This window comes from Hirundo rustica, chromosome 1 (genome assembly GCF_015227805.2).
Source record: "Hirundo rustica isolate bHirRus1 chromosome 1, bHirRus1.pri.v3, whole genome shotgun sequence".
Classification (NCBI taxonomy): domain Eukaryota; kingdom Metazoa; phylum Chordata; class Aves; order Passeriformes; family Hirundinidae; genus Hirundo; species Hirundo rustica.
The window spans coordinates 122,999,928-123,024,841 of NC_053450.1; the positions used below are offsets into that span (position 1 = coordinate 122,999,928).

Below are 24,914 nucleotides of genomic sequence, written 5' to 3' on the forward strand. Positions count from 1 at the left end.
ATCAGAGGGCTGTAGCACTTCTCCTATGAAAACAGGCTGACAGCTGGGGCTGTTCGGTATGGAGTATGGGAAAGTCTCTGGGGACACCTGGCAGTCCCTACCAGTGCCCAAAAGAGGCCTACAAGAAAGTTGGAGGTGGACTTTCTGTAAGAGCATGTGGTGACAAAACAATGAGTAATGGCTTCAAACTGAAAGAGGGAGTTTGGAACTAGGTGGTTTTTAAGGTCTCTTCCAATCCAAACCATTATGTGATTCTGTGATCCTGTGATTCTGGATTCTTGATTTGTAAATAGCTTATAATAATACAAGTTACTTCATAGGCTTTAAAAGGATTTGCCAAACATGAGAGGCAGATCTTGGTTCAACAGAAACTTCCTTGACTGACTCTGAAGAAAATGCTAACAGATGGGTGCTTTTCAGTCTTGGGTACATTTAATTTTTGGAGAAGCTACCTGTGGGTAAGTCGAAAGGGCTGAGTCCTAAGATCTGGATCACAAGGATACCATTTTCTTTCTGCATCCTGGCTATTTTGTCTCAGCTCTTGGTCTCTTAATATGAGATCCCCTCAACACTGATTGCCACTTGTTTGGTATGCTGCACCTCTTCATCTTTAGCTGAATTCAAATCAACACATCTCTTGAGAGAGTCTCAAGCAGCTGTTCTAGAGTAGCACTATTCTGTCCCAATCAGAATACATATATATATATGTGCAGCCAGAGATCAAAACCTCTGCATTTCTTTTCCACCTGAGCCACCTTGTGGACCCTTTTCCTATGGCAAAAAAATGGTACTTTTCAGAGAAAATATACCGTTCACAGTGCGCCGTTCAGAGCAATGTAGTAGAAATTGATGCAGAAAATAGCAGTACAGGAGGACTTGGCTCATCACTGCTTGACCACCAGGCTCTTCAAGGACCTCTTTGAAATGAATTAACTTGTTTTGATGTACTTCCTAGAATATCAACATCTCCACATTTTATATATATATATATATATATAATATGTGTGTGTGTGTGTGTGTGTGTGTGTGTGTGAGATATATATATATATATATCTCACAACTGAACACCTGGAGAGTTCTGTCCAGTCATAGAGTGGACATGGGCATGGATGTGGACATGAACCAAATACAGGTATGGCAACAGAATTGATCCCTTATTATCCCTGATACTGTCAGGAATCTAAAATACATTCAGCCGAGTTCACCAACAGACTTTTGGGAATTCTTTAAGTCAGCTTTAACATTACCTCCAGCCCCTCAGAGAGAAGCCTTTCCATCCCTGGGGGTGGGAATCATCTGTTAGGGCGCTCGCCTCCTTATTATGCAAAGTACCTGGAATGGTGCCCCAAGGGGCAATAGTGCCCGGGAAATCTGAGCCAGTGAAAATGCAGTGGGCCCGTGTGAAATGGGTTTGGTAGAATCAGAGAATGGTTTGTTTCAGAAGGGACCTTTAAAGAACACCTAGTCCAGCTCCCTGCTGTGGACAGGGAGAGATCTGTCACTGGCCTTGAGCACTTCCACGGATGGTACTCCACAATTTCTTTTGCCACTGAAAGGAAGCAAGAAGTTTAACAGAGAGAGATCTCTGTGCCCTTCACAGCCAGGCAGCTGAGGCTTTGTTATACCTTCTTTTCACAAGCAAAGATCATTCAGATGCTTCTAGGCTCCATCCTTGCTTTTTTGAACAACTTATGGCAAAATTTAGGATGAACAACCATGCCAGTCTCCAGAAGCCAACATGATGTGCCCCTCTTTGGGTACAGGAGCCTCTGATCTGCTGCTACCACACCTCTGGCTCCTCTGAAAGGGAAAATGCTGCAACAAAGGTATTCTTGATGATGTTCTCCCACACGTAGTGGGACTGCTGTTCCCAGGACTCCTTCTGAGGGACAAAGGTCTTGGCAGCAGCCATGCTGCTCCAGAGGTGAGGGAGATGCTCTGAACACACAAATATGAGCAGGGTGTGTTTGACTGCACTGTCTGAGGTGAGGCCCCCCAAAAAATACTCCTACAGTGCTGTATCTGCCAAACCCAGCAAGTGAGGGGTGGGATCTCCAAAGGTTTATTTATGAAGTTTCTGGATGGGCTGTTGAGCAGGTGGGTGGGGAGGTCTGAACATTGCTGGCCATGCCAGTGACATGATGGCAGCACTCTGATCGCTATTTCCAGTGATGAGGAGCAAAGTGCTCACTCTAACCCACGTCAAGGAGCACAGGGTCAATGCTCAGCATGCTGTGCTTTGGTGGTAAATCCAGCAGCTGGCAGTTTCCAGCCTTTGCTTGAGGAATTTATTAACACAAAATGAACAACTGTCATGTTTTCTGTTTCTGTTGCAGCATCGCTGGGCAGATTCTCAGCTTTGTGGCAGAGCTAGCTGTTTGGTGGGATTGTCCTTTTCCTCTCCTTCCTACCGTTCATTTTTCCTTTCCAGACCAGAACACCTGGAGGCAGTATCTTCCCGATGGCCATGGAGAAAGCTGCCAGCCTCAAAACCTATTTACATGAATGTCCACCATCACATGAAAGTTTCTTTCTCTGTCAGAATGATAAGTTGTTTTTATTCCCCCCTCAGATTAAAGGTAACATAAAAAGTGTTTTATCTGCACTGGGTTGTGCTTTGAGTTTCTGGGTTGTTCCATCAGCATCTGCTGATAGTGCTAAGCCCTGAAATGTGAAAACAGCTATTTTAGCTGTCGCACTACTGATGCAATGACTACTTTTGTGATGCCTGCACAACACACAGCAGATATATACATAATGTTAAAAGGCTTCTTTATGAGGCCAAAGCTTTGGGTTGTATTGAAGCAATTCTGAAGTAGCATCTTTGTCTGCCTGGCGCTTGTTGCCTGCCCATAGCTAAGATCAGGCTTTGCTCCATATCCTGAAAAAATTTGGATTTCAAGTCAATTTGTGCCTTTTAAAAAACACAAAGGCCCACAAATATTTCAGGCAAAACTTCAGACTATTGCTCAGTGAGATAATAAGCTGTAAGTGCTCTGACCTCCCAGTATCGCTAAATTATTATGTTCCTGAACAATACTGTATTGTGGAAACAAAAAGCAATAACTGCTGCCTTCTGTTATCAATCAACCAGCAGCACAGCAATAAAGTTATTTAACTCTCACTCTCAGGAGCACACAAATCTGTACCAGTGGGTGTGGAGCAGAAATGGACACAGACCTTGATGTTTAATTACTTCAAAATTAGTTCATAAACGGCTAACTTAAGCAATGTGAGTGACAGCACATGACAATTGTATGTGTATTTCCCAAAAAAGAGGCATCTTAAACCGCAGCAAGTCAGGGAAGGCACAACAGCTTGGCGATTGCAACTGCTTGGTATTTTGAAAAGTAGTTTTCAATTTCTAGTGGATGTCACTTACGGAAATGATAGGAATGTGCAATTGTGGCACACAGTCTGTGTTCCTAAGACTTGGGCGTCAGCCTTTTAAATTAATTCAATTATGTCTTAAAGTCCTATTGTATCTATCTGGGGTTGGTTTTTAGATATGCTTATTTAATTAGTACTTCTATTTTTATTTTTGTGGAGATACCTCTTGACCTCCAATCCTCCCTACGTGCTACGTGTTTTAAGGAAGGATGTTTATGGCTTGTTTGGAGGTTGGGTTTTTGTTGTTGTTGTTTGTTTGTTTGTTTTGGTTTGTTTTTGGTTTTGTTTTCTGTTGGTCCTTTGGGTTGGGTGTTTTTGCTTTTTGTTTGGTTTAGTTTTGTTGCTTTGTTTGGCTTTTTTTGGGTTCTTGATGCTTTTTGCATCGTGGAGCTCTGTACTTTTAATGTTGTCACGGGAAGGAGAGGGAACAGCGTATCTGCGGAGGTACCTGTAGGCAGAGGGACGTGCGGGCACACCTGTGGTATGGGCACTCACACGTAAAGGCTCTCTCGAGTACAGGAGCTCGCAGGAACGGGCTGGGGCGCGCGTTTATTCCCGGTTACAGCGTCAGGACCATGGGGAAGCCGGGAGCAGCCACGGGCGCTGCGCCAGCGGCTGCGCGGTCCCGGAGCGCCCTCTGCTGCCCATCCGCCGCCACGCCGCAGGGCTGGGGGGGCGCCCGGGGGCCTCGGGGACGCCCGGGAGCCTCGGGACACGGACACCTGGGATCCTCGGGACACCTGGGATCCTCGGGACACGGACACCTGGGAGCCTCGGGACACCCGGGAGCCTCGGGGACACCCGGGAGCCTCGGGACACCTGGGATCCTCGGGACACCCGGGAGCCTCGGGGACACCCGGGAGCCTCAGGACACCTGGGATCCTCGGGACACGGACACCTGGGATCCTCGGGGACACCAGGGATCCTCGGGACACCCGGGGGCCTCGGGACACGGACACCCGGGAGCCTCGGGACACCCGGGAGCCTCGGGACACCTGGGAGCCTCGGGACACCTGGGAGCCTCGGGACACCCGGGAGCCTCGGGACACCTGGGATCCTCGGGACACGGACACCTGGGATCCTCGGGGACACCTGGGAGCCTCGGGGACACCTGGGAGCCTCGGGGACACCTGGGATACTCGGGACACCTGGGATCCTCAGGACACGGACACCCGCGATCCTCGGGGACACACGGGATCCTCGGGACACGGACACCCGGGAGCCTCGGGGACACCCGGGAGCCTCGGGGACACCCGGGAGCCTCGGGGACACCCGGGATCCTCGGGACACCTGGGAGCCTCGGGACACCCGGGAGCCTCGGGACACCTGGAATCCTCGGGACACAGACACCTGGGATCCTCAGGACATGTTCACCTAGGATCTTTGGGACAGGTCTCACACCTGCCTTTGAGGGAAGCAGGTCCCTGGTACCCACCTGACCAGCTGGAATTTTCCTGAAAGCACACCGCACGTGGCTGGTAAAATGAGCTGAAATGAGCACAAGGGACCCTACAGTAGCTCCAGGAGAAGACTGGCCTGATGTCCTTCCTGTAGGCACGGAAGAGCCATGGGCCTCACACCCAGGGAACTTCTCTGGCCCCCTGGTAGAAACATCTTTCTGTTTGTGCTGAAAACCAGGCGACCCAAAGCCCAGCATTTCCACTGAAAGAGAATCATGCTTTCTGGCCACCTCTCTGCAGTCTGACCCTTATGCCCCTGTTTGCCCAGCAGAGCATATTTCCTTCTACTGTATGAAGGGATTGTGTGACACTGAACACAACATGCAGTGAGTAGCAGCATTGTCTATGATATATAATGATATAAAAGAAGTTTCCTCACAGGCTCACAGGTTTTCTTGTCATTTCTGTGCCACAGCAAGCAAAAGGGATTTGTAATAGTGTGCATTTTGAAAAGATGAGAGGAAATTATTCCTGCAGCTGAACTTATACCCATGCAGAGCTGACTGTGGGAGCTGAGACCTAAAATCCCTACCCTAAGAGTTTGGGCATGAGCACATCACAGCAGTCTGGAGCCAAGGCAAATGAAGCTGGCTAAACTGTCCACATCATCCAGATTAGTAAGGGACAAACACCAAATACTCTCACCTACCCTTAAAAACACAACTGGTCAGCGGGCAGGATAAAATCTTGTGTCAAGATGTGCAGTGAGATTGAACCTCCTTCAAAACTACTCTCCACCTTGACAGGGTGGGGATTATGCTGCCTTTGAACCCAAGATTGATTTTTTGGCCTCCTGGCCTGTGCAGAAATTCTCTGCTACATGTTCAAAGCATGCTGTGACCTGGCCTCATCCTAGGATTGCCAGATACTCTGGATTATATAGGATACCTTGTGTTACATTTGCATAAAAAGTCCTGCATTAAAACTCTATGAATAATGGACTTCCTTGAATGTTCACTGCATCTATTGTTTGTCTGACAATCCAAAACCTGCAAGTCCAGAGACACAGCTGTTGCACACAAGCAAATAAATAATGTATTTACTGTAAAATCACCCTCCATGCACAATGAGGTGCAACTCACTTGCATGCACAGAAGAAACTCATCGGAGAATATCTCAGATTTTCATAAACAATACACCAGCCCTGCCTAATGTGCAGCCTTGTTTCTGCAAAAGTAAATATCTTACCATGGGCTGCTGCCTAATAAATCAAGGGTTTTATTTTTCCTTTGCAGGAATGTGCTGCAGATTTATAAAACATTTAAGACCCTGTGGTTAATGTTTCCTCTGTTCATGAATATCCTGAGGGACCAAACCATTGTTTAATCTTCTACAAAAATAACCATGATTTATACAAAAGTTGTTTGAAACATATTTCTTTTATTAGCAACACCATTGAATGTCAAAGCCAGAACCTAGATTTACCTACCATTCATGCTACTCATATAATATGGATATATACTTAATGCTGTGTGCATTAAGTAAGGAAAAAATTAAACATTGCTCCTGTTGAGTGAAGGTCTACAGGTAGATAGTTTAATTTTTAAGGTTATTTGGATCTAGATGAACTTCCGGCAGCCATCTGAGTTAATAGAGCCCTCAGCGTGCTATAGGTCTGAAGCCTTCCTTGTCTGTAAAGTGACTTTGTAAATCAAAATCAAACATCAGGGAAAAAACCCAGACAATGAACCAAACAAAACCCAAGCTTTGTTTGCCTTGTCTGGCTGCCAGAGTGCTGCTTGGATTTCCTCATGTGGTTCAGGTTAAACACCAGGGACACTAAAATCACCAGCTTTTGAAAAACTGATACAGAAAAATAAGATTTAAATTGGGAATCCAAATTAGAACCTGCCGCATATGTAGAAGTTCTGAAAAGGTCTGTAAAAATGCGGTGACCAAGGGGCATGTGTGTTATCAGGTCTCACAGACTCCATTCCCCAGAAGTTACTGGAGAAAACGTTCTTTCTCTCTTACCTACAGGCTCTGAAGGCAACGTGTCGTTTTGCATCGTGCTACATGTCCAGCCATTTCCAGGCTGAGCAGAGACCTTGAGGCCACCCTCCACCTGGAACCAGCCCATTCCTACCAGCAGGACATGCCCCAGGTCCCAGCCAGAGCTAAATCAGCTTTGCACAGCCCTCAGGAACAAGAAATAACAGGGAAAAATGTTGGGGTTCAACATCAACATCTGGGACGATGCAAAAAAGCAGGGAAAGCAGCAATAAATATTTGTATTTTGTCACTTCTCAAGGGGCACATTAAAGGAGGAAGCGTGTTTGTTATTTTTGTTATTCCCAGTCAGAAGCAACAGTGGGGCTTGGGGACTGAGGTTGAAAGTGCATATCAGTAATTCAGTATAGAATATATTATTATAGGGATTTGGTGTAATTATCAAAAGCAATACAAAGAAATGAACAAAAATTCTTTCCAGCTCTCAAATGACATTTGGTCAGAAAGCTCCCCTCCCTGCCCCCCCCCCCTTTTTTTTTTTTTTTTAACTTGAGAACCATAAGCAGAGTCTTTGGTTTGCACCTCTGTACATTCAGTTTTCAAGCCTGCCTGAGAACCTCAGACTTTTCTGCAGAGACAAAGAAGATTTGAGAAAAAATCTTATTAAGCTGGAAACTGTTTTCTCTAAGAGCACAAACTTACTTAGTAACCACAGGAAGTTCATAATTAAAGTTACATTTTAACAAGTTCTCAGATACCATAGATATAGTAAAACTTCAGAATGTTGCTAATCTGCTCAAGAAACCAGAACTTGTCTCATGGAGATAGTGTAACAAGCATCAGAATGTAAACAGGATTATCGTGTTTCTGATCATGTTGAACTGAAAAATTCCCTTGCTTTTAAGTTCTGTGTTAGTCAGGGAAGTACCTGAATACAAAACTCATGTGCTTGAGTTCTGCCTGACTTAAGTACGTATGATTTCACTCTCCATTCAAGAGCAATGCTCATTTGTAGTACCAGTGAGTCCAATTCAAAATGCAACATTCAAAATCACTGTGTGCAATTCTCATGACATCGGGAAAGGTAAGGATGGGCCTTTGGTTTCAAACCTCCTTTCACCAACACTCTGGCTGTGCCATCTGGAGAGCAGCCAGAGAGAAGGAATGATTGAATCCATGAAGGGAGGAGAGAGATGAAAGAGAGATTCCACTGGCATTACCCGGTACAGCTTCCCTGGGCCAGCTGGTGTTAGCAGAGAAATGAGCTTTGTTTAGTGAAAGACGCCCTCCTGTTCTGGAGCTCTTCCTTGTCAGGGTAGAGAGACTGACAGCACCATGCCCTCATTTACTCTGTGAGTGTACCTGCTGTGACAGTCTCTGAAAAGGAGACTCAAGAGCCAGCATGGATCTCGAAGGCAAGCAAGCAAGCAAGCAAACAAACAAACAAACCACCACCACAACAAAACCCAACAAAAAAAATCCCACAACAACACCCAAACAAACAAATAAATTTTATTACTCTAATCTTTCCCTTACTTTGGTCATCCCAGCAAGGATTGTCTTTCCTCTTTCTCTCCCCCCCCCCCCCCCCCCCCCCCCCCTTTAACTTTTAGATTGTTCTTAGCTGTGAAGATCCTACTATCATTTGTTGACAGAATTAATTACTAATTATTTAGGTTTTATTTGACCATAATTCAGCTGTCCTTACTGAAACTCTCAGTTGCCAAATGAGATAAAAACAGATATGAAAATGTTTGTTCAATATCTATGCATTAAAAAAAAAAAAAAAAATCATTCTAGCAATAAGGAATTGTCTTAGTTATGGTTTCGTTTGCTATCTAAATGGCTCTTATGGGTTAAAATTACAAATCTTAGTGGCAGAAGAGCAGTGGGGAAAGAGCTACATTCTCTCTAATTTTAATGCAGCTATGTAGGATATCTCAGCTTTCACAAATGCCAGAGTTGTTTAGCAGAAGAACTTTTTCTGATCTTCTTCCCCAAAGGAGAGTGTGGCCTTTGATTAGATAATAGCCATAGCATTAAGCATAAGGGACACAAAGTGTAGATGTCAAGCCCACCAACATCACAATCGGGATATTTTTAATCAGGATAGATGAAAATAGATATACATACACTCATGAGATGTTAAAAGGAAAAGACTGCTGAAAAGCAAGTGTACATCACTCTTCCACTTAACTTTCCCTACATGGTCTTCAGGATCCTTCACATTAAAAAAAAAGTGTATCCTTCTTGTTTCATTTTCTGTTTTTGAAATCAATGCAGATAAGATGTTAAACATTTGAGGTTTCTGGGTCACACAGGAAATCTCATCAGAAGGGAGTATGGTCCCACGCAAGTTCCCTCCTCCCCAGCAGACAATTTCATGGGACCAATTTCCAGCTCCCTTCTCCTGACTCCAGGGAGGGGCAGCAACCTGCCTGTCAGAGCCCACTGTGCTCTGCACAAGATTGGTGGCACAGCACAGTCTCCTACAAATTTATTTTCAAGAAAGGAATTCACAGCAATCCAAAATGGCCTCGAAATGGTCTATCATAATTGAGTAGATTCTATGTTTAGTTTTATTGGCTAAAAAGCTACACTTTATGAAAACAAGATGTAATTCTACACACATTTGACTGGTATGATTTGTGGCAGAAAGCGTAGTAAGCAAAAGATCAAGAAGCAAATTTAGCCTTTGTTTTTATTTATCAATTAATTTCAGTGGCTACTAGCCTTCGTTTTTATTTATCAATTAATTTCAGAGGCTACGAAAGAGCTCCGGCTTTGTCTCTAATAAAAATAATCCATAGATAATGCACTCAAAAAGTATCATGATATCCCTGTAGGTAAGAGCAAAAAGAAGAATTTGGACCCAAATAAAAGGCACAGCAATGAGGAGAAATCTCATTCTGAGCAGAAATCTTTCTACTTGGTTACCACGCAATCTAATTCTGACAGTGCACTCAACTTGAAAAATGACATCCCCATCTCTAAGAATTGAAAGGTGGCAGAAAAAGCAGGCACTCGGTGCTTTAGTCTAAAGCAATTATGAGCTCCTCACAAGCTCAAAGACAAGAATTGATTTTCATTTCTAGATTATCAAGAGGTAGGGGCAAGCAGGTCAGGAAATCTGACCCTATCTTGACCTGCTGGATTGGATTATTCTCAGACCTGCTCAATATTGAAAAGGATTGTTTGGGATGGGAGAGAGGGAGGAGGAGAAGAGAAATCCTTTGGCATATTTTGTGCCCACTGGTATATAAGCATCATATCTTTTACCTTGCTTTATAGTCTTAGTAATTCAATATCTAATATTTTAAGGTGCTTATTTGAAAGACATTTGCCCATGAGTGACTGCAGAGCAAAAACTGCAGATTTCTGAATCAAGGGAGTGTACAAGTGATATAGAAATATGCACAGCCTGGCCTCAGAGGGGACCTGTAAATCTTTAGATCACTCCTGTTCTATACATATACCTATAAACCAACCAGTTGTCCTGTATTTTTTGCTGTTGTGAGGATCCAACATTTGTGTAACACCATCTGTTTCAAAAGGCTCCGAATCATTGCACCATTATTTGGCTTCCACAGAAATGTTGCCATTTACCAAGGTGAAACACTTGCAGCTATGTTTCAAACTGAAATAAGATGAAACCCTGCTAATTCAAGTTCACAGTTCATCACTAGAGTACTGAAAACTGGAATTACTGTAACATTGTTTTATTTCTGCAGGTGCTTTAGATAAACTCGTGCTTCTTCTTTTTTCTCACATTACGAAGGAAAATTTTGTCTACAAGGAATGATACACAAGTCAACAATATCTTCAAGGAGTAGGTATGAAAAATATAAACTTTGTAGAGGAACTCAAAGCAGCAGGAGGTCAGGAATAGCTTAAACACTAAGCCAGTGTTGTGTTTTAACCTGGTAGGCAACTGAACACCACACAGCCATTCACTCATTTCTGCCCTCCTCAGTGGGATGGTGGAGAGAATTGGACAAAACTTTGTGGGTTGGGGTATAGACAGTTTAATAGGACACAAAAGGACTGGAAAATAGTAATAATGATAATAATAACAGCAAGAAGAACTCTAAAATAATTAAAATCTACAAAACAAACGGTGCACAATGTTACTGCTCACCACTCGCTGCTCAGACAATTCCTGAGCAGTGCCCTCTGGCCAGCTGTCCCCCCAGTTCATATACTGGGGTATATATGGCAATATGGTATAGAATAACTCTTTGTCCAGTCTGGGTCAGATGTCGTGGCTGTGTCTCCTGCCAGCTTCTTGTGCCCCAAGCCCACTTGTTTGTGGGACAATATGAGAAGCTGAACAGTCCTTGGCCACTGCTTAGCAACAACTAAAACGTCAGTGTGTTATGAGTGTTATTCTTATTCTAGATCCAAAACAGCACCACACCAGCTACTGGGAAAAAATTAACTCCATCCCAGCTGAAACCAGGGCACTTTTTGGGTGGACTAACATAAATCATCTCCAGCACAGTTAATTTCTTCAGGCGCAGGATACCTCTGTCCATGTTGATCCACTTGCCTGGGTGATATATATTATCTTCCTGGGAGGGATACCTTTCCTTCTCTCCTGAACTGGAGGCGCCTCCGGAGGCTGAGGCCTCATGCCCCTTTTCCAAACACTTTGTCAATGCCCATTTCCCTAGAAACAGATCCCAGCTTTTTGGCTTCCCTATACCCTCTGATTCCAGGCTACTGGCCCAGTTATCCCAGCGTTGGAACAGACAGGTGACAATGTGCTCACCTGGAAGATGGCTGAAATCTCTTCACACATCCAGCTGCAAATGCAGGGATAGAGATTGGGTGGTTACTGCCTTGTTAGAGTTCTGTCTCTTCTTCCTTCGGTTCTCATGATGGCCTTGCTTTGGAGTAGTCTGTCTCATCCACGTCTTCCCTTAAGTAACAAGAGTTTCTTCCTTTATGGGATCAGTTGGCTTTTGCTTCCAACACTTTTTCCTGTGTATAAGAATGGCTGGTAATGACATGAGTTGGCTCTCTGGGTCAGCCACGTCATGGGGCTGGAGCAGCTGCAGGAGCTGCCACTTTGCTGTCAGATTAGGAGACCTTCTCTTGCCCTCAGGGGTACTGAGTGCTGTTGGACAGGACTCAGGGCATGTGGGCCAGACCTCAGCACGTTGCAGTGATTTCTGTCTCTCGGGAATTGCCTGGGTGACAGCTCACTTTTCCCAAATATTTTGCTAGTTTTTCAGGGTTCTGCTTAGGGATGAAGTCTAAAACATTGGAGGTGCCTACTGTCCTAGGTACTAGCCCGTACTGTCCCATACACCCTGACACTCACAACTTTCCATCCTCCGGGTAGATCTCTGTGTGATATACTTAAATAGATGTTTAAACAAGATCTGGAGCACATTCAGTAATATAAGATCTATCAATAGAAACATGCCAGTCTGAACATCCCAATAATATTAAAAATCCTCAAAAGCTGTAGTATCTAGCTTGGAGAATAAGGAAAAGGGGAAGACAAAAAGGAGGAAAGGAGGGTGAAGGAGTCGGGGACACCTTCCCCCACTTTGTCTCACCCATAGCTTGGCCCTCTAAGGAGAGGCCATAAATTATTACTAGTTTCTGAGTGATGGTTCCCAGAGTATGGAAATGAAAGCAGTCTGCATACAGATAGCAGATTAGTCTCATGACCAGCAATTTTATCATATCAGAAGCCGGTGTTACAAACCACAGCAAAATGGTAAACCTTAACCCAGCACCCAGAGGTGACAAACACCACAAGAGAGAACATACACAGCAAGTAAGGTGCTACACAGTGCAGCTCTGAGAACAAGTGCAACAACTCTGTGAGCAAATAAATCAACACTGTGACGAGTGACTATTAAGCTAACATAATGAATGTTTATAAAAATTTGTTTTAAAACACTCTGGTCAGACCTATCATTATCTTCACCCTCTTGGCACCCTGTTGCATGTCAGAAAAATGGCTGTTGTGGTTTAACCTGGCTGGCAGCTAAATACTACAGCTTGCTCACTTGTCTTCCCTCTCCCTGCATCAGGACAGGGGAGAGATTCAGAAAAAAAGATTAAAACTTTTGGTTGGAATAAAAACAGTTTAATAAGCCAGAAAAGGAAGGGGAAAAATATTATTAATAACAATAATAACAATAATGATAATGATAGCAGTAGTAATAGCAGTTGTTATATTCAAAATAACCATGCACAGTGCTATTGCTCACCACTCACTGACCGATGCCCAGACAGTTCCTGAGCAGTGACCCTGACCAGCTGTCCCTCCAGTTTGCATACTGAGCATGCTGTCATGTGGTATGCAATATTCTTTGTCCAGGCTGGGTCAGTTGTCCCTGCTGTGTCCCCTCTCAATTTCTTGTGCCCCCAGCCTACTCCCTGGCAGGGCAATATGAGATGCTGAAGAGTCCTTGAGCACTGCTTAGCAACAACTAAAACATTGCTGTGTTATCAACATCATTCTCATTCTTAATCCAAAACACAGCACTGAACCAGCCACTAGAAAGTAAATTAACTGTCTCCCACCTGAAACCAGGACACCCAGCTCTTCAGATTACTCAGTTCCAGAGTAGTGGGCTTCCACTCTAAAAACTATAGGGTGTGTACAGTCAGCCACCACTACGATATTTCCATTTCTGTCAGAAGTGCAATAGCTGCTTATTTCCACATTGTCAGAAGCCCTCAAATGGGAAACAAAGACTGAACTAAACATGGAGCCAACTGTAACTGCAGGACTGCTGCAGAGAAACAGAGTTGGTCACTGGGACTGGTGTTACCGCAGCCATCTGGTTTCCCAAACCTTCAGAAAGAAACGAGGGTTTTATGAAAGTGTGATGGAAGGAGCCAAGCAAAGCCGTACATGCATTGCAGCTAAGTTTAGGCATTCAGGGCAGTGGGGCAGCCACTAACACACACAGAAATTATGTTTTCTGTAATAATCTGTCTGGCTAATACATTATAGTGCCCAGCTTTTTCACTCCAATTTAATCTGAGGTCTACCTTTAAAACAAGAATAAACAGGCCACTTTGCCTGATGTTTTACTGCCCAAAATCCAGCAAAATTGAAATGAAAATGTCTAAAATGTCCCAAAATCGATCTCTGCTGCTGCTAAACCAGTTCAGTAAACCTTACAATTTGGTCTGTGCAAGCAGACCATATTCAAAATAACAAATGAACACGTAAGTGTGATTCTGGTGTCTTGCTTCTTGATTCTCAAGCAGGAATGTGAGGCACAGTGGTTCTGCATACATAAATGCTATAAAATTAGTGCAGACAGCTGGCAAATCATTAATTAACAGCAGTAATGATTTCAAACCAGAGCTCTGGGGACTCCACAGGAAATAGGAAGTACACTGGTCCTGCTTTCATTTATGCCTCTGACCTTGTTTCTTCACCATAAATAAGAAGAAAGAAACAATCCATGTCTGAGCCAGGATATCACACAAGTCACAACCATTAGTCCGTGAGATAATGCACACTCTGAAGGAATCTCAGCACAGAAATCTTTCTTCAAGTGTGCTCCAGCATCAGACAGATGCAAAAATTACTCTGGAATACTATGCATACAGTGCTAGATAATTAATCACAAAGACTATTCTAAATAATTCAATATTAAAAAAAAAAAAAAGATAGATTTTCTCCTCTTCTATTGTAGCCTAATTTTAACACATTAGATGATTCATATTGCTCCCTGGATTGTCCCCAGGAGTATCACACAAATGGAACTGCACATAAATGCTAAGCTAATATGTAAATGAGAAATAATCTCAAGATTTATCTATGAACTCCAGCTTCTTTTAGCAAATTAATTCATTGACAGCAGAAGGGTTACTGTCTCTCTGTGAAACATAAGAGGGAAAATGTTGGTTCACAGAAGATTTATTTCCATAATAGACCTAACAGGTCCAATAATTATTATAGTTCACCATGTTGTTCCTGAGTTTGTGCTGAAGATTGCATTCCCTGTTAGCATAAAATATATCTGCAGGGAAAAGACAAGGAGGACAATTTAAAATGCGTAATATTTTCTCCTGAGGATGAACTCTACTAGAGTAGCATCTCCATATGCACAAGATGGCAGCGATAATCTGGAAATTATGTACTGGCAAAGCTCTGGGGAACAGGCAAAGAACGGTTATGTTATGGCAACGGAGAAAATGGCTACCCCCAATGTCTGATTTGTGCTATCCAGTCTACAAATAAATAAATGAATGAATAAATAAATAAATAAATAAATAAATAAATAAATAAATAAAATTTAAAAAAAAAAGAAAAAGAAAAAGAAAAAAGACAAACAAATAACAACAACAAAGCAGTTCTTTCTGTTTTGAGCTGGCAACACAACAGTATGGGTCGTATCACCCCAGAGCCAGCCCAAGCCTTTCTGGCACCCTTGGGAAGGTGTGGGTGTGTGGGCAGGATTTTGGGTAGAGAAAACCCCACACAGAGACTGCCCAGGGCTGGGAGGAGGCAGTCTGGGCACCTCCAGATCACCCAGGCTCCACGGGGCTGCAGTTCTGCCACTCTCTGTGCAGCCAGCGCAGCGATGCCAGAGCTGTATGCCACGTGCTGCGTGGGAACGGGGATGGCAAGTGCATGGGAATGCCCACTGAAGGGGCAAAACCTGCGCCTTTCCTGCCTCCAGAGGAAAAGACTGAACCTTACACCTGTCCCTGACTTTCTGCACGGGAAACACACCACTTTCCTTGTGCCTCTGCAGCTGCCGTGTGTGTTTGGGCTGGCAAAGGGCAAGAAGATTTTGCTCTTTGTTATTTCCTTTTTTTCTGTTGATACGGATCAAGATTTCTGATAGTTAAAAATACATGGAACGGGTAATTTGACTTACTGGTGAGGAAAGGAGCAGAGTGACCAAAAAAGGTTCTACAAAAAGGTTTAGCACTGGAAAAAAACCCCACAAACAGACCTGAAGTATTTGTATAACTGTACGTTTAAACTATAGACCCGGCCAGGAGACGTAAATTCCCCTTGTGTTCAGGCGAAGTGCTAAGCTGAGCCCGTGGCTCTCTAGGATGTCATTCATTCCTGGCGCTTCCCTTACTCTGTTTCCCTTTTATCCGTTCTGGTTTGCTGCCAGGTGATTCAATCCGAGGGCTGAGGCAGCACTTCGGGGCTGCGGCTCAGTGCTCCCGCAGTCCGCAACCCTCCTGCGGCAGATTAAAGAATTACCTCAGAGCCTGCTTTTCTGCGCGGCCGATAGATCACTGACACAGCTCTCCTGCTCTGAGAGGGGAGGGCTGCCAACCCGCCTGCACTCCTCAGAGCAGCGAGGCAGAGCTACCACCTGGACAAGCCTGCCACCAGGCGCACTAACGGAGCTTTGGGTGTCTTAATGATTTTATCATGACGCTCCGGGTTTTTTATTCCGTAGTCCTGTCGTCCAGCAACGTCCAGGATGGCGTTCACAATCATAAAGACCTGGTGTTTGTAAGGCTACGAGAACATAGTGTGGGTGATTTTTATTACTTTTTTTTTATTTTTTTGGGGGGGAGGGTGGGGAGGTTGAAGAAGAAGGCGGCAAGATAAGGCTTATAGAAGCCCTGTGACATGGAGTTCACGGTGAACAGTCAAGGCACATGAGTGTGATAGACTCCACCAGGAGTGAATAATTCAAACAGAATTAGAGGGGCAGGTCTGGAACACACCGTTATAATGGTCTGAAATGAAATTAATTCCTTAGCTGACTCTCACTTGCAGCACCAAAGTGTAATGTAATTCTAGTCCAGCAGAGATCATGATCAGAAGATTTCTATTACTGCATTTCACAAGCTCATGGCTTAGAGAAAGCCCCAAACAAATAACAAAGCAATGCAGAAACCACAAACTAAAAAATTAGTTCCAAGTGTTCAACTTGTCCCAACAGCAGTGTTTATGCCACTAAAAACTCCTATGAGAATAATAATAATAAAAAAAATCACTTAACTGTTACTACAGTGTGCTTTAAATTAGCTGTCTTTTTTTTTTTTTTTTCCTTCCCCTTCTCATGTCTGGAAAGCACACTTTCTGCATTTACTTTAAAGTAGACTGCAATTTGTGCTTGGTAAAGGGAAAATTGATCTCCTGACATTGCCATGAATTATCCCTGATATTTCTGACTTCCATCTACAGGCTGACTGTTTCTGGCATGCAAGAGCTCTGCTGTTTCTGCCTGTGTTTCTGTTACTGTTTCCACATAATGCTTTGTATTTCTAAAAAACTTTCCGTAGTGACTTCTGGAGCATTGCAGACAGTATTCTTAACCTGCTTCAGTGAGGCAAACTCTGAGTTATTATCTACAGACCTGTAAATCGAGAGACAGTGACACACCTGGTGGGTCCCCAGGGTCAGAAACAGAAACCAGGAGTTACACTCTGCAGTCCTGTCCTCATAACCAGGGAGTACAGCTTCAGGTGTAAATCACTCTTCTCCGTTGCAAAAGTTTTTACTTGTGGGCTCCCCACGCAGTTAACTGCTTCACTCTTCCTTTCTGTGAGCAGCTACCTATTTAACATATTGGGGTGAAATAAATAAGTGTGGAAGGAAACATCTGTTTCTCTAACATGCATAAAATGGACATCATCTGCAAAATGTGTTAAATAGCAGTTGTGTAAACCACAATAACTGCAATATGAGAAAAATAGATCTAATCAGATTTCATGCTTATTCATTTTTTGGCATTGCATGAAATACAGTGTATGATTCCTTTAAGGCATAATCCAATGCCTGTCACTCACTGGGAAAATATTCACTTATTTTATGGTGGAACAGATCTCGAATGGAGCAGGGAATATGATTTAAGATATTCAAAAAGGAAAATACCTATAAGTGTTGGCAAAATAAAAAGTGGTTTATACAGACAGATATCAGTCCAAAATGATGCAAAATAAGGGACAATGAGTGACTCCATGATAAAGAATTATGAAAAAGCCTGCACCAGGAAACATAATTTCCAACAATGTCAATCTAGTCCTTGCTTTACACCCTGGTGTATAAGTACTTTTATCCCTTATACATGCCTGCATTACCATTTTTTTTATTCATTTTTATTTTTTATTATTATTATCCATACAACTACATAATCCTTTAAAAAGTCCTGTTAAACTATTTGGATCTGTAGAGTTTTCTGCCACTGAGTTTCAGATGTCTTGATGAACTGCATATCCAAAGAAATTTAGAAGGTTAAACTAAACCAGAATTAGTGACACAATAAAATAAGCTGACACTAATTTTTCAGTGACTTTTTTTTTTTTTTTTTTTTTTTTTTTTTTTTTTTTTTTTAAATCAGCCTGATCCTGTAAATTTATCCATCAAAATTTCTTTTTCTTTTGCAGTTCAGGTAAATTAAATTCCAGGACCTTAATAGCATATAGATATGTCAATATCAGATCCCCAGCCAGTGGGAAATGTTCCTACCTACATCAATTTAGGTCAGGTAAAGAACCAAACTGATGCACTTTTGTCACCTTCTCCAGCTCTGTTCTTCCCCAGCAGGAATCTGTAACAATCTTTATGTGTAGCCAGCAATTTATTCGCATATTTTTAAGTATTTCTAAATTACAAGAAGACACAGTGTCTAGAAAAACACACAATTTAGAAATTAGCCTTGTCGTGTGGGTTTAGTATGACAATTCACCTGGCTTTCACCTCTGTTTTCAGTAGTTTACCATGTCATTTATGTCAGCAATAATGCAGCAAACATGCACAATTCCCCTATTAAATCATGTGAGCAGCAGAAACACTGGAATACAGTATACAAAAAAATTTAACAATGTAGGAAAAAACGCTGAAACAAAAAAAAAGCCCAAAACAAACCCAGAACCTCCAAACAAAGGCATTTTACACATTTTGAAGTAAAATAAGTAAAATATATTTTAATATAAAAATAACTGCCCCGAAGGCATGCTGTCAAGCACAGAAAAATATGTATTGTAGACTCGCACATTTCCCTCTCGGGCACTGCGGGAACTTCACACATGAACTATACTGACACAGCAAACTTCAGAACTACCAGGTTTTTAACACCACATCCTACAACTGCGTTCTGAGTGTACTTCTAATTTCCTACCCAAGTCTGCTCCCTGAAAATGAGCTACACCCAGCATCTCCTGTAGCTTCCTTGATTGTCCATGATGAGTTTTATCTTTCTCTGGACAGATTTTTCAGTCTTCGTTTGCTTGATCCTTAAGCAGGGATTTTGTCCCTAGTTTTCCGAAAGTCATGAACAATTTATCGTAGAAGTCCTGATAAATACCAAGCGTTTCAGGATCAGAGTTCAAAGTTGCCTCCCTGCTTGACGCCACGGCTCTCAGGCTCCCAATTAACGAAATACACGGTACGATTTAATAGTTTGTGTTTAGAACAAATATTGAAAAAGCCTTAATGGACAGAGAGTGATACAAACCACCCTCATGCTGTGTTAAGAACTGTTTGCTGCCGTTCTGAGACTCTGATATCATTTGTGTATTTGCTGGGCCAGCTCTGAAGTGAGCTCTGAAGGCACAGTTACACTTATGCTATATTATTTCCGCAAAGTGTTTGTATCAGCTGTCAATTCGTGCGTCTTCAAGAAATAACGAGAAGAACAGCTTGTGAAGTACAGTGTCAACGGTGAGGAACAATCTGCCAAAAAAACCACACCAAACAACAAAACAGAACCAAAAACATATAAGGGTGAAGAATGAATATTCACGTATATATAAAAGTAAACTTTTAGATGTTCTTTAGTCTTAAGTTGTTTGAAGAATGATTATTCACGAATATATATTAGCAAACTCTCAGATGTTCTTAAGTCTTAAGTTGTTAGCTAAAAATATACCCTTTAACGCGGTGCCTTTAAGACCCCACGAGGAGATTTTTGTTCTGAAAGCGACTTTAACGAAAAGGCTGAAATGATCGCTGGAGGCAAGACGATCACTTAAATCACTTCAGATGATCGCCTAAATCACCGCGAGGTGAAGCTTTGGCACTTCAAAAAAGCACGAAGCTGCCTAGAGCGAATAGTTCCAATGCTATTTGCTTCTTTTAAAAACCGCGTCGGAGAGGCTGGGGGAAGGTTTAAATTAGCGCTCGGACACTCGGTGTCTCGGAGGCGTCGTTCCATTAGAGGAATTTTTTTATTAACCGCCTAGGCGGCATTCACAGTTTTTCACCGCGGCGCACGAAGTGATGGATACCAAGAAGGGCTGAATCTCCACACCCTGGCTGCGGCACCCGTGTGTCAAACTCAGTCCCTCCTGGCTTAACCTGAGCGCTCCCCTCGCCCCCCTCGAGCACACCGCTTCACCCGGGCTGACACCCGCTAATTGCCCCGCGCTCGAGGCTGCTCATTAGCCTCAAAGGGAGGAGTTGGGACCGCCCCCCTTCTTCGGGGGTTTCCATCCTCCCCCCTCCCTTCTGCCTCACGCACTCCAGCGGCGGCGGGGCAGCACCGGCCTCCCACCCCCGCCAGAGACGCAACAGCTTGGGGCCTGGGGGGCGGCGGCGGAGCACAGCGCCCGTGTCGGGGGAGGCGGGCACACTGCCCGGAGGGGCGGTCCCCGCTCCCGGGGCGGGCACACGGCCCGGAGAGGCGGTCCCCGCTCCCGGGGCGGGCACACGGCCCGGAGAGGCGGTCCCCGCTCCCGGGGCGGGTACACGGCCCGGAGAGGCGGTCCCCGCTCCCGGGGCGGGCACACGGCCCGGAGAGGCGGTCCCCGCTCCCGGGGCGGGCGGAGGCTGTGGGCAGGGCCGGGAGGCGGCGGGAGGAGCGCGGGGCCCGCCCCGCCCCGACTCCGCCCGCCTGGCGTCACGCTCCCCTCCCACACCGCCGACCAATCGCGAGCCGCTCCCGCCTCTTCGGGGGGGCCGTCCGGCACCAGAGCTGCGCGTCCAATCCGCGGCCTCAGAGCGCGCACCGCCCCTGTGTATTTGCATCCAGCGTTGCTATTGGCTGCACGGCGCGTGAGGAGGGCGTGTCTTGGGGGGCGGGGAGAACGGGGACGCGCTCCCCAGCGCAACCCGAGACGGCGGCCGCCCTCACTGGAGGAGGGCGCGGAGACGTCACGCTCCGGGCGGTGCTATTCAAATCGGCGCCCGTCTCCGCCTCCCGCCCACCGCGCGCACCGCCCAGGGCGGCCCCGCGCGCCGATTTGCATGAGGCGCCGCCCACTGCATATGCATGAGGGGCGGGCGCGGGGCCCGCCGGGGTTCATGGCGGGCCGGCCCCTCCGGCTCCCCGGGCCCTTCCGCCCCGCCGCGCTAATTGGTGCGATGTGTGGTCCCGCTCTCCGCTCTCTCCGCTTTCGCCTCGGCTCTGTAACCCAAGCCCGCTGCCTCGCCGTTTTTAATAACGCCGAAACCTGGCCCAGATGGGAACCATTAGCCGCCCCAGCCCCTCTTGCTGATCTTTATAATCTTATTAGTTTAATGGGTCACGCAGTGCAGGACCTATTTCCTACGGATCAAAGGGAAAACAAACAGGGTAATATCCCATCGGGCTTCCTCTCGCTGCCCCCACGGGCGCTGCTGCCGCTGGAAGTGTCCCCCCTTATTAGCCCGCACCGGCCGCCGCGTTTAAAAGGCTCCCGGGCTGCGGGGGCTCCATCCGCCCCTCACCGCACGGCACCGCACGGCACCGCGGCCGGTCCAAGCCCGGGACGCCCGGTGGCTCCGGACCGGCGCTGACACCGCCGCCACGCCGGGCTGCGGGGGTTTTCCCGCTTCTCCCCGTTAAATCGGGCACGATTTCCTGCCCTTCCTTTTAACACTTTACTACATCAGATACGCTGGAAAATGTATCGCCTGCCCCATTACCGGGCATCGCGTTGCAGTATCCAGCGCGGGTTTTTTTGTTGTATTATTTTTTTCCGCAAAAAATCATGAAAGCGGCATGGCGCGGAATGGATGATGGGACCGAATCGGATACCCTGTGGCTTTGCCCGGCTGACCCAGGGGCGGTATTTTCCGCTCAGTGGCAAAACGCTTATTTGTAGTCCGAGACCCCCTCCCGCAGCCCCTGCAATAACTTTTAGCACAATAAATTAGATGTACGCGCACTGTGGTCCATTACGGAGGAGTGTTTTGTGACGGTTCCTGTCAAAGGTTACCGGCCCTCATGCAGCCGCATAAAGCATTTCTCTCGAGGGTAAATATTTGGACTTATTAAAGGGTCTGGAAGATGAGAGCTATGGTAGGGAATAAAGCGCGGGCGATCCCCGCTCCCGGGCAGGCGGGTCCTCCCTCCGCAACCCCTCCAGCACATACTGTGTTCACCCCCTTCTGTCTGTCTCTCTGCAGACCGTCCCCAGTGGGGTCTGCCAGGGTTCCCCGGAGCAGAGGCTCAAATCAATTAATCTACACTTCTTGCTAAACGTACACACATATACATACGCAATGTATAAAGACCTATAAAATATTTATCTATAAAATACAAATAAAGTAACTATGAATGCAATACCTAGGGGGGAAAAAAAAATTAACCAGTGGATGGAAAGCTCCTAAATCGTATTGTTTAGCACCCACCGGTGTCTTTTCATGGTTTTGGTGGGAATCCCTAAAAGAGGGCAGCACGTGCGTGCGTGTGGAAGGGTGCGGGTGTGCAGGCACACGCGCGTGTGTGCAAAGAGGGAACAAAACGATTTCATATCCTTGAAAATCTCTGGGATTTAATTTCCCAAACTTTTAACGACTTTCCAAGGAGAAAAAAAAAAAATCATGGATTTTTCTTTAATATCTCATAGAAAATCCATTATTTCCGGTTGCATAGTCTGGCTTGCAAAATATTCAAGACGCACAAAACCCCCACTTGTTGAAATATCAGAGTTGATATATTGTTCTCCCAGCTCGGAAATTAGATCTCGGTACGCACGCAGGCAAACCCAGACATTCACTGATTTATCACTATGTGTTAATGGGTATATGTATATGCCCCCTTTAATAATTCCTGCACAGGTTATCCAGCACACTGAGAACTGAACGGTGAGTGTAGCCATATGCACGCAAACCACACACACAGAGTAAACTTTATTTTATTACAGACTATTAATACACAAGCCCATAAAAATCTACCCCTATATAAATTTTATGGTAGTCTATACATTAAGTGCGCCTGCTTGTTCACGACAAGGGAATTGATATGATTGTATACACACACTGAACTTGCTCTCTCTCTCTCTCTCTTTTTTTTTTTTTTTTTTTTTTTTTGGTGGTATTTTAAATATTATAAAATGAGTGATTAAAAAGCTCATTGCAAGTGTAAATACCCACATAAGGGCTACTTAAGAAATGACAGATGGTACCTTTCACTGTCCATACAGCCGGTGGCGACTAAGCCAGGTTTTGACTCTGTGTGTGTTTTTACCATATTTTCCCTGGAAACAGATGTGTATTTTATTATAGGTGAACTTTTTCTTTCCTTTTTTTTTTTTTTTTTTTTTTTCCCCTAACCTGCTAATTCCCCGAGTTTATTCGTGCCATAGACAATAAAGCCATAAAGCTGACTGCAGAAATTTGTTTGCCGTAACGACGTGTTATTTGAGTCCCGGCTTTCGGTGCTCTGACACTTGGCCAGATCAAAGAGCCCCCTTAAAAACGCCGTGTGATTCAGAGCCGGTGTGTGCGTGTGCAGGGAACGGAGGGGCAGCCCTGGACGGAAACCAGCGAGAGGAGAGCCCGGAGGCGCCTCCGCGGCTCCCGACACCGCGGCTGCTCGCCCCCCACTTCCCTATTCCGTGCCCCGGCCGGGACAACCCGGGCTGCCGCGCCCTTTCTCCTCCATGCTGTTTCCAGCACACGCTCGCTTCCCCTTGCTCCCAGACTCGCGGCAAAGAGGGTTTAAGGATCGTTTCCCCACTCTCTAGCCGCAGGTTCGCTTCCTGATTTTGGGTGTATGTCCCTTCGGACTGCATCTACCCCGACGGTTTTAAAGCACCGCGTCTAATTGCCCGGTATTAGTTTTACTACCAGATATCGGCTCCTGAAAAGTGGATTTCAATTACGTGTTAGAGATATACAATAAAGCGGCAGAAACCAGAATCCCTCCTCAAACACGTTTATGGGCTCAGACTGCAAAGATCACAGGCTTCAGGTTTTGCCTTCGGTTTAAATGTTGTCCTGGCACGGGAAGTCATTTGATAAACCTTTAAGCTGTACTTCATAATCTTTACTGCTTTATGGAGCTTTCCAAATCTTTAACACGCTGTAACCTTTTCAAGACAGATTGCCAGACAGCATTTCGGTGTTAGGTTTACCTAATGCAATTCTTGCGAGGAAGTGAATTTTCACGGTACCCACATCACCGCCGGGCACTCCCCTTCTCCCGCCCTCGCCCCGGCCCCGCGGAGCTGTCGCCTGCAAAGATTTATGAAACCTGTTGATTTATAGTATCTCCCGCATGAAGTTTGATCCGTCAGATCACAGCCTACGCGGGCTCTGAGGCTGCCGATGGCGAAGGGTGCTTTGGGACATATTCCTTCGATTAGCGCTTTCCTGGAGGGGAGGGAAGCTATGATTTATTGCCGTGTTCAGCCGTTTAGGAAGCGAAATTAACCCCAGAAAAGCTCTATCCCTTTTGAAGTTCATGGTTTGTTTTCCTTACTGTACGGAGACGGGATCAAAGGCTCGAAACGCCCTCTTGTGTTTACTTTATTTGCGCGAAAAAAAAATGAAAAAAAAAGTAAAAAAAAAAAAGAAAAAAAAAAAGGTAAAAAGAGGGGAGAAAATAGAGCTGTTTGGCAATTAAAGCATCAACTTGCCACCGAGGCGGAAATCCAACACCTGGTGGCAGCGGCGGTCCCAGTGCTGCCGCGGGGGAATTCGCGGCTCCGGCCCTCGGTACCCGCCAGCCGTGACGACACGGCCCCTCCCTAGTGACATCACCCCGACCATCTCGGGGGCTGCGCCGGCCTCTATCTCTAAAGAAGGGCGGCCAGAGACTCCGGAGGCACCTGGGGCTGGTTTTGTTTTGTGTGTGTTTTCTGTAAACACGCCTAAAAAGCCGAAGCCGGCCGCGCCGTACCCCACCGCCTCGGCGGCTGCGGCAGCCCTTCCGCTGCGCGGCCCTTGCGGAGCGCCCGCTCTGATTTCTGCCCGCCAAAGTACCGGGGCGCGTTGGGACAGGC

At 45.4% G+C, this 24,914-nt stretch overlaps 1 protein-coding gene across 1 annotated transcript; it reads left to right on the forward strand.

The window, feature by feature from the left end:
* The first annotated feature begins 3,965 nt into the window (after positions 1-3,965).
* On the forward strand, positions 3,966-5,177 carry LOC120751135 (collagen alpha-2(I) chain-like). Its single transcript, XM_040060616.1, has one exon. It carries the CDS (start codon positions 3,966-3,968, stop codon positions 4,827-4,829), a length of 864 nt encoding a protein of 287 aa, XP_039916550.1. The 3' UTR covers positions 4,830-5,177.
* Positions 5,178-24,914: the final 19,737 nt, after the last annotated feature.

Excerpts from the sequence above, each read along its gene's own strand:
- LOC120751135 (XM_040060616.1), top strand. The coding sequence starts at position 3,966 with ATGGGGAAGCCGGGAGCAGCCACGGGCGCTGCGCCAGCGGCTGCGCGG.